The following is a 9,655-nucleotide window of genomic DNA, read 5'->3' as shown; positions in this document are numbered from 1 at the left end:
TCACAAAACAATGACTTTAACCATAGAATGACCTTTCTCATTAGAAAAAATGTCTGGGCTGATGGGATCCCCTGATAAGTTTCTGCCATCTGAATGGAAACATGCAAACAACGTGCATTTCAGGAGCTCGGAGGCACAACGATCACTCTCACAGAGACTGACAGCAGAGTGTCAAAGACTCATAGAGGAGAGTGACAAATCTACCAAACACACGCAACAGGATGCACAAAAGAAGCTGGGTATGCAATACAGCAAACACATGTGACAGGATGCAAAGAGTTAAAATGGCCTTAAAATTAGAGGTGCAGGAAGACAAGAAGTTCAAGATGAGATAAGTGATAGAAATGGTGAGCAGAGGAAGTTATTTCAGATGTTTAATTTACATTTAGTCATTTAGCAGATGCTTTTATCCAAAGCGCCTAAAAGGGGCATTTTTTTTAATTTAAGAATAGAATTGGAATAGAGTGCTAGAGTTAGCGTATCAAATAAAGATGGAAGATATGCATTTTTAGCTGATTCTTGAAGATTCTGCTCGGATTGAGTGGGGCAGGTCATTCCCCTTATGAAACAAAAATATATTGCAGTATATTGGAAAATATCATGTAATATATTAGCATATATTGTTATATATATTTATTTTTTTCCAATATATTGCAATATATTGAAAGCGGCAATCATTTGTATATTTTGCAATATATTATATAATATATGTATCATCAATATATTATTAAATGTATTCAAAAATATTAGAAAATAAAAATGGTAAATAATATATTACAATATATCACAATATATTTTAGGAAATATATTGGTAAATATATTTTCCTTTCGTAAGGGTCCACCAGGAGGGAACATTTAATTTAAAAGTTAGTGAAAGTGATTTTGTGCCTTTTGGGGATGGCACAATAAAGTGACATTCACTTGTAGAATACAAGCTTCTAGAGGGCACATAAAGTCTGAAGTAATGAATTTAGGCAAAGAGGTGCAGAACCAGTGGTGGTTTTGTAGGCAAATATTAATGCCTTGAATTTTATGCTAGCAACTATTGGTTGCCAGTGCAAATTAAAAGAAAGGACCTGATCTTCTTGATGTTGAATAAAGCAAATCTGCAGGCCCAGGCAGTTTTAGCAATGTGGACTGAGAAAATCAGCTGATCATGAATCATAACTCCAAGGTTTCTAGCTGTTTTTGAATGAGTTATGGTTGATGTGTCTAACTGGATGGTGAAATTGTGATGAAACGATGGGTTTGATGGAACCACAAGCAGTTCTGACTTGTCAAGGTTGAGTTGAAGGTGATGGTCCTTTTTTCAGCAAGAAATGTTTGTTAGACATGCTGAGATGCAAGAGGCGATCGTCTGATCCTCAGGATGGAATGAGAGATAGAGTTGAGTGTCATCAGATTCAGCATAGCAGTGATATGAAAAGCTATTTTTCTGAATGACAGTACCTAGTGATGCCATGTAGACAGAGAAGAGAAGTGGTCCAAGAACAGTGTCCTGAGGCACACCAGTAGTTAGATGCTGTGACTTTGACACCTCAGCTCTCCAAGATACTTTGAAGGACCTATCTGAGAGTTAAAACGCAAACCACTGGGGTGCGGTTCTTGGGATGCCCCTTTCCAATAGGGTTGACAGGGGGATCTTGTCGTTAACCCAGTCAAAAGCAGCAGACAGATCCATCAAGATAAGCATTTAAGATTTGGAATCCATTCTTGCCAGTCTTAGGGTCTCATCAACTGAGAGCAAGGCAGTCTCGATTGAATGTCCACTTCTGAAACCAGACTGGTTGCTGTTAGGCAGAGACTTGGTTAAACACAGCTCATTCAAGTGTTTATTCATCATTATTTGTATTATTATTCATTTATTTATCATTATTATTATTATGTATTATATCATTTATTATTGTTTATTTATTCATTATTATTTCCATAATAATGTGCAAACAATTCAGTCTTGCATCTCCTCTTCAGAGCAGAGAATCCAGGACATCAAATTCTGGAGGCAAGAACTGGACCAGAAGTTTGAGGAGATGGTGCAGGAGATAGAGACCCTCATCATTTTCAAGAGTCGTGTGGAAAGAGCTTTAGAAAGCTGCTCTGAGCCTTTCCAAGTGACTTTGCAATGTCTGACCGAGAGGTACTTCTCACTGTAGAGCCCCACCAGTAGAAGAGTTTTACATGACCTACACAACCAAATTGATTAAAAGAATCAACAAAGACTTTTACATTGCAAATAAATGCCATCCTTTTGAACTACGTCTGTTCCACAGACAGAAGCGGGTGGCAATTGACCTTGTGCATGATGAGGTGGAAGAGGAGCTGTTGAAGGAGAAGGAGGTGATTGAAGGAGTGATGGTCCTGCTTCAGCGAACACTGGAGCAGATCAATGAGCAGATCAGGTCCGTGGGACATTGAAGAGACTCAATTGGGAATAAACAGACTAAGTTAAGGGGTCATATCTAAAGAATCAAATTATTCTTGATGTTTAATGTGGAAGCATCTGTCAAAGCTGTAATAAACAAACAAATAAATAATAAAATATTAATGAAATAAATGATGATGATGATAACAATTCACAAATAAACAATTATTAAATAAAACAATAAAATGATAATGACTATGATGAGAAACGGAAAAGTGTTTAAAATATAACCCTTAACCCTTGCATTAATGATATATTGTGTTATTTAATAAAAATGCTAGTTAAAAATTTCATTTTACTTTGCACATTTTTCATGTGTTTTTCAGGCTCATTCGTTCAGTGAAATACTATCTGGAAAAAGACCTGCAGGACAAATTTCAGGCTGAGCACATTGATGATTTCTGTGCTCTTCTCACTAATGCATCAACCAATTTAAACCGAGGGAATTCAGATTTTAGCAGTGCTGGGTAAGAAACGTTTCTATAATGCTACTTATATGTTAAGAGAAGGTTTTCCATATTTTCCTTCTGTATATATACAGTAAATTTAGCCCTTTTATTATTTCCAGAACTGCAGTGACTCCTGAGGAGTGGGAGAGCCTATGCATCTCAAACATTAGCAAAGCCGAGAAGGAAAAGAACAACTCTCTTTCTCTGAGAGCTCTCGTGGACAGTCTACTTGAGCAAACGGCTGCAGACATGCGCAGACAGTATGAGGCCACGGGGAGGGCTTTTGAGCTCCGCATAGAGGAGACCAAATCTGCCAAAACACAGCTTGAGAACCAGCTCAATGAGGTCAGTTGCACTTGTAGTATAAAATAATTTCTACTAGTGAGTTAAGGTACAGCAACATCATAATATATATTATGAAAAATATAGATTTGTTAAAATTATATTTAACAATGTTATTAAATATTAAATATTTGTATCTATTTTATATTAAATATTATTTAATCTTTAAATATCGAAGAGTGAGAGAAAAATATTTGAGTGAGTGTTTGGCCATGACTAAATTCAAATAATTGAATAATATTTGACAATAATATAGCCTATTGTGCATTGAAAATTCAAGTCAAAAATGTATGTTAAGCATTTAATTGAGTAATTAAGATCAATTTCAATTTAATCTTGTATGTAACATCCAGGATATTTTTATAGGGCTTCATTCTAGTTTTTTTTAGGTTATAATCTGACTAGCTTGGTATGTCTGTGTGCTCTCTTAAAGCTGCTAGGAGAGATAGCAAATCAGGAGAAAAATCTGGAGTCTCTATGTGTGGCAGTCGTAGAGAAAGAAACTCCACTCAAAGTGGCTCAGACTCGACTGTCGTCTCGCGGCCAAAGGCCCAATGTTGAGCTCTGCCATGACCCGGCTCAGATCCGACTGCTGGAAGAGGTCAAGGAACTCACAAACCACATTGGGAGGTAAGGGAAATGTGTGTGTGTGTGTGTGTGTGTGTGTGTGTGTGTGTGTGTGTGTGTGTGTGTGTGTGTATATATATATATATATATATATATATATATATATATATATATATATATATATATATGTGTGTGTGTGTGTATGTGTGTGTGTGTGTGTGTGTGTGTGTGTGTGTATGTATGTGTGTGTTCTTGTTTATGCTACATTGTGGGTACCAAATGTCCCCACAAATATAGTAAACCCAAGGAAAATGAAAACCTGGAAGTGTAACAATGCAAAGGTTTTCTGTAAAGGGTAGGTTTAGGGTTAGGTAATAAAAAATATTGTTTGTTCAGTATAAAGGTAATAGAAAAACTGTGTGTGTGTGTGTGTGTGTGTGTGAGTCTCCAAAAAAAAAAAAGATCTTCTATGTCTCTCCACTAGGCTGACCGAGGCACTTAAACTGTCAGAGATGGAAGTGAAAGCTCTAGCAAGACGCCAGTTGAGTCTAGAGGAGGAGATCCAGGTCAAGACTAACTCCCTGTACATAGACGAGGTGACCTGCCATCAGCTACGTCAGCCTGTGGTTATTCACAACTTCTGAACAGGGCTCATGTATGGCGGAAAGGCCTAGTATATTTAACTGTATTTTGGAAAAAGGGTTTCCTTTGAATAATTTTATGTCATTTTGATGGTTTCAATACAGTTTCTTTAAAATTTCTACTGGAATGTTTCTTCTTCCATTAGGTTTGGTTTGTCTGTTTGTTGCACCATTGAAAGAGACTGTTTGATAAAATATATATAAAAAAAAAAAAAAAGTTAAATCAAAAACCATGTTCCCAAGTTATTTGTTTCTAGCCTTTAAACTAGAATGGATGATTTATATGGAATAATATTTGCTTAAAAAAAATGAAGGTAACTTTATAAAACTGAACTTAACTTTTTCAGAAACTATCAAAAATATGCCATTACAAAAGAAGAAAAATACAATGAAAATGAAAAAAATGAACTCAGTCGCACAAATTTAACAGGCTCTTCAAATGCTTCATTCTTTGTTAATGATTTTCAAAGATTTGTTTTCGCTAATCGTGGATTCTGAATGCATTGCCACAGATTTTGCTTGCACTTCGCAGTTTTCCGCTTGGTGTTTTGACACAAACCTCTCGTGGGGGCAGGGTTAACAGTGATCTACTCTGATTGGATAGTGATCTTTTGATGGATAGGTGCTCTCTGACCTGGAAGTACAGACTTCACTCAGTGGCTTTTTATAATTAATAATGTCAAATAAGAATGACGCCTCAATTTATGTGTGTATATTATTATTGACAGTTGTGCTGCAGTATAAATAGACATGATTTCTTTCTCATTACATTAGTCAGAGATGCTACAAACATTGCTGTTCATATTGCCGTTCAAATAGTTTTGGTGAGTTTTAATTGCTGTATTTTAACTAATCCAGTGCCTCATCTTCTATAACATTTACAGTTATTTATTACTTATTTAGTTTTTCCTGGTTGAGAAATATTAATAGGTGTAATAAGTGAAAACAAAATGATAATGTAAAATCAATATTTTGCCTTTGATTTGAGTCATTTATATTATGAAAATAAGAAAATACAGTTGTAAATAAATATTGCCCAAGTTCATAGACCAAGAAGAGGCTCCAGTTGAATAAAACTGAATAAAACTACAGTATTTTGATTCATTTCAGACCCTGATGATCCAACTGATCTGACACATTACTTTCCACATACTGTACATTATTGTTTCTCCTCTATGCCCTGCCTTTCTTAAACGCGTCGTTTTTTTACAAAGCTCATCGTCCTGAAAAGCGAGGTGTGTTCTGATTGGCCAGCTATCCAGTGCATTGTAGACTACATTATGAACATAACATTTCAAACATGCTGAAATCAATGCAATGACGAGTTTTCAACATTTGACTTTCCATTCTGACCATAGGCCTACTAACCTCACCTACACAGTCATTTTTCTGAAAAGTACTGTCATCCTCAAAGATGTATGTAGCCATTTCACTTACATCACTATTACTACTAAAAATTTAAATAGTAAAACACTGATCATTTTGGTGCTAGAAATGTTTCTGGTTACTGTTAACCATTGGTGATGTAATCCAAATATTGTGTAATAACTTTGCAATGATGAGTTCCTGAAAGTAGAAACAGAAGAAGAGCAAGAAAAACAGCACCAATCTGATAAGAATTAAAACTGCTGTCACATAAGGGTTTTTGAGCTCTTCAAATAGTGGGTAAGCAATTTATTTCAACATCTCTCATCAACGGTTTTAAATACAAATTGTGTTTTTTTTATTTCTCATTTCTTAAAAGTGTTAATACCGAACTACTAAATTTCATTAGAATGTCATATAAAAAACAGTAAACAACTTACTATTGTCATATTTGTGCTAAAGTATTAACAAACCAGGGTCCGGATTCACGAAAATCTTTTTAAATAAGAAATTAAGACATTTCTTTAGATAAATTCCTCGAAGTTTTGTAAGAATTTTCTTAACTGTAATTCATGAAAGATTCTAAACAAGTTCTCAAGTATATTATTAAGAACATCTTAATTTTATTCTTAAGGGAAGACACTGCAGGCAAGGGTTAGGGTTATGACTAATGGAAAGAAAACATCCAAAAGACACTGTTAAGTATTTTTTTATAGCATTTTATCTATTTGTGTCAATAGATTTCAACTACAATATATATATTTAAAGGCTGTGTTCTCAAAAGGAGTTTTTTTTTCCAACACTGAGCCATAAATCTCCACTTCAGTAGCACACACACCAAACTTAATTACTTATAATTACATACATAATTATTCCTGTCTATATTCTGAAGGTTTCTACAGAGGGATTTGTTCAATTTATAGTTGTTCAAAGTATATTATATACACCCCAATATATGTACACAAAACTCGTGCACATCCCCAGTCCTACAATGTGCAGTATTATATGTAGCTGTTGCTGCAATGGTTTAATATAACAATTAATCTGAAATAACCAAATAAATGAATTAAACAATTCTTACTGTTTGGGATTAAGGCAAGTCTGGGGCTGTCCTAAATTTAAGAAGTTATTTATGATGATTTTTAAGAAGATTCTTTTCAAGAATCTGAATTCTTCTTAAGAACAATCTTAAGAAAAAAGATAAGAATATTCTTAATATTCATTTTTGGAAATAAAAAATAGTCTTTTTTTTCTAAAGTTAAAAAACGTCAGATAAGAAAATATTTTCTAGTGATTGTTTCTGTTTCAGCACATTAGTCAGAGATGTTGCAAAAGCTGTTCATCTTGACTGTCATTATGATGACAAACAGTGAGCTTTTATGTGAGTTCTGACTTTTATCTTATTTCTTGATTATCCCATTTGAACCATTATTATTTTTGTAGTATTTTTTCACCATATAAGCCAAAAGAAGGAAGGTAACATGAACAGAAGACATAAGCATCTTGATACTTTGCTATCTTTATAAGACATTTCTCATAAGTGAGTGTAAAGATCTCTGATAAACGGTGCAAAATATACACATTATTGCAAATTGTTGTTGATATAATCATAAATGTCTAGTTAAAACACAGTGTAGAAAACAAATAATTAAACTTACATGTATGTCAACAGTCTTACTGATCTTTTGATTTGATTTTGGTTTTCAGTCTTTGATGTACCAACTGACTTTTCCATCGAAGCAGGAGACAACATCACCGGAGAGGACGGTTTGTGCGTCATAGTGTACTGTGTTTTCACTGTCCCTAAAAGTGTCTCAGATCCCATTAGAAGAACCTGGTTCAAAGTAGATCCACAAAACTCATCTGCTGAAGTTTATAATTTTAACAGTAATACTGGATTTCGTCAAAATCAGAAAGAGTGCAGCTTCGGGCTAAACCAGTTGGTTCAGGGCAAATCTGATGGTGAATACAGATTAAAACTGGAGTGGGGAGAAGGAAACGTGTATAGCTTTCCTCAGACAGTACATATTACTGTTAAAGGTGTGTATTTGTTTATATGCTTTTTGACAGAGAAACATACAAATCCAAATTAATTTATAGAATTTTTCATTCCGATAATTTTTTTTTTCTTTTAGAGCTGACCCAGAAACCAACAATAAACGTCCCACTGCTCACAGCTGGAGAGAAGGCGGATATATCATGTAAAGTTCCAGGGGACTGCTTAAAACCCTCCGCAGATATTGTTTGGACCGGCATTAGGCCTAATGAAACTAGACTTCAAGGTCGTGGAGTGCCTGGCAAGAATGAGGAATTTTCTATAATGACTTTTTATCCTAAGCCTGAACATCACAATACTAAGCTCACCTGCACAGTGACACTTCAAGGACGTATTCAGACTGAAAGTACTGCCATCCTCAAAGTAAGACGTATGTATCATTTCACTTACACCACATCATCAATTCTCATTTTAAGGAAGGCAATAAACGCCATATTTTAAATAAACACATCAGTATTTGTATTTAGATTCCCCGGTAATCCTGAACAGCTCTCGTTGTTTCGTGTGGGGTGATGAACTGAGCTGCATGTGTGTCAGCAGTGGTTTACCGTTACCCAAGATATCCTGGCCAAAACTGAACAGTACCACTAAACACTGCAGTGCCGTTTCAACAGAGAACATCATCAGCATTAGCCACATCTCTATTACTGGGTTTAGTGAACTCGGCGCTACCGTTAAATGTGTCAGTAAGAATCTCATTGGTACGACAAAGATGGAAATCCAAGTGCAACATCATGCTGAAAACCCCCAAGGTAAACAGGAGGCAGTCACCATGTCTGTTTTATACAAATCATCCAAAAGATTTCCATTAATAAAGTCTTAATTGTTTTCTATTTGTCTTATTTTAGAAATAAGTTGCAGTTTGTCAACCCCTTGGATATTATTTACCCTTTCGTTTGTTCTAAATGTCATCTTTGCTTCCTGTTTGATCGTTGTACGGTAAGAACTACATAAACTCAAGAAACCGTTGTTGGCTGGCCATTTCTATAGTTTAAATGTTTGTTAGTCAGCAGTTCCACACATTTTACCATTACCATTTTTACAGGAGGAGAGAAAAATATATGAAACCAGTAGATGACAACCATGTCTACATGACTGCAATGAAGAGAGAGGAATCTGTATATGAGACTATCAAAACGCAGTGAGAGAGGTCTTAGTGATATGATCAGCATATTACAGTTTTTTATTACCTATCTTTTGGTCTTTATTTTTTGCTCAGGCATCCTCTATGCAAAAAAACACAATTCTCATCATTTTCTCCTTGTGATGGCCCAGATGTATATGACTCTAAAGATGAACACAAAAATCATCATTAATTCCCTCATCTCTCACCCTCATGACTTCCCAGATGTACTGTATGGCTTTCTTTAGCTGAAAACGGTTTGCACGTAATGTCACCTGCTTGTGAAGCATGTCTGTGCCTTTCACAAAAAGTGAACGGACCCTGTTTGTTCGTCAAGTGAATTCACAGTTGACTGGAACTGATGGTTTATAATTTAAAAATGTATTATATATATTAATATAATATAGAAATATTAGTATTGTTCTCGCTCCTCTATCATTTCTCTTCAGAAGACACTGAATCTTCAACAGGAATCCTTCATATGGATTACCGTTGTGTACATTTTGAATGGTTTCTGAAGCTTTAAAGGGTTAGTTTACCCAAAAATGAAAATTAGCCCCTCATTAACTCACCCTCAAGGCTTCCTTGGTGTATATGACTTACTTTTTTCAGACGATTGCAATCAGAGATTAATGCCCTGGCTCTTTCAAGCTTTATAATGGCAGTGGGTGGGTGTTTTCCAGGCGGCAA

The 9,655-nt window shown here is 35.2% G+C and overlaps 2 protein-coding genes across 2 annotated transcripts; both read left to right on the top strand.

Moving 5' to 3' along the window:
* Positions 1-49: 49 nt before the first annotated feature.
* LOC113072154 (tektin-1-like) lies at positions 50-4,444 on the top strand. The gene is made up of 7 exons (XM_026245277.1): positions 50-239; positions 1,972-2,137; positions 2,271-2,399; positions 2,749-2,889; positions 2,991-3,216; positions 3,647-3,843; positions 4,265-4,444. The coding sequence occupies exons 1-7, from the start codon at positions 50-52 to the stop codon at positions 4,422-4,424; spliced, it is 1,209 nt and encodes a 402-aa protein (XP_026101062.1). The 3' UTR covers positions 4,425-4,444.
* A 1,392-nt stretch (positions 4,445-5,836) lies between these two features.
* LOC113072153 (sialic acid-binding Ig-like lectin 14) lies at positions 5,837-9,501 on the top strand. The gene is made up of 7 exons (XM_026245276.1): positions 5,837-6,086; positions 7,096-7,167; positions 7,494-7,826; positions 7,922-8,212; positions 8,310-8,594; positions 8,691-8,781; positions 8,888-9,501. The coding sequence occupies exons 2-7, from the start codon at positions 7,110-7,112 to the stop codon at positions 8,985-8,987; spliced, it is 1,158 nt and encodes a 385-aa protein (XP_026101061.1). The 5' UTR covers positions 5,837-6,086; positions 7,096-7,109; the 3' UTR covers positions 8,988-9,501.
* The last annotated feature ends 154 nt before the right edge of the window (positions 9,502-9,655 follow it).

Source organism: Carassius auratus, unplaced genomic scaffold, assembly GCF_003368295.1.
Source record: "Carassius auratus strain Wakin unplaced genomic scaffold, ASM336829v1 scaf_tig00008571, whole genome shotgun sequence".
Taxonomy (NCBI): Eukaryota; Metazoa; Chordata; class Actinopteri; order Cypriniformes; family Cyprinidae; genus Carassius; species Carassius auratus.
Note: the sequence above shows the minus strand (reverse complement) of the source record. Positions and strands in the feature narration are given on the sequence as shown.

Coding starts and splice junctions, on each gene's coding strand:
- LOC113072154 (XM_026245277.1), top strand. CDS start 50: ATGTCTGGGCTGATGGGATCCCCTGATAAGTTTCTGCCATCTGAATGG. Junction 2,890..2,990: donor TCAGATTTTAGCAGTGCTGG/GTAAGAAACGTT, acceptor TATTATTTCCAG/AACTGCAGTGACTCCTGAGG. Junction 3,217..3,646: donor TTGAGAACCAGCTCAATGAG/GTCAGTTGCACT, acceptor GCTCTCTTAAAG/CTGCTAGGAGAGATAGCAAA.
- LOC113072153 (XM_026245276.1), top strand. CDS start 7,110: ATGTTGCAAAAGCTGTTCATCTTGACTGTCATTATGATGACAAACAGT. Junction 8,595..8,690: donor TCATGCTGAAAACCCCCAAG/GTAAACAGGAGG, acceptor GTCTTATTTTAG/AAATAAGTTGCAGTTTGTCA. Junction 8,782..8,887: donor TCCTGTTTGATCGTTGTACG/GTAAGAACTACA, acceptor CCATTTTTACAG/GAGGAGAGAAAAATATATGA.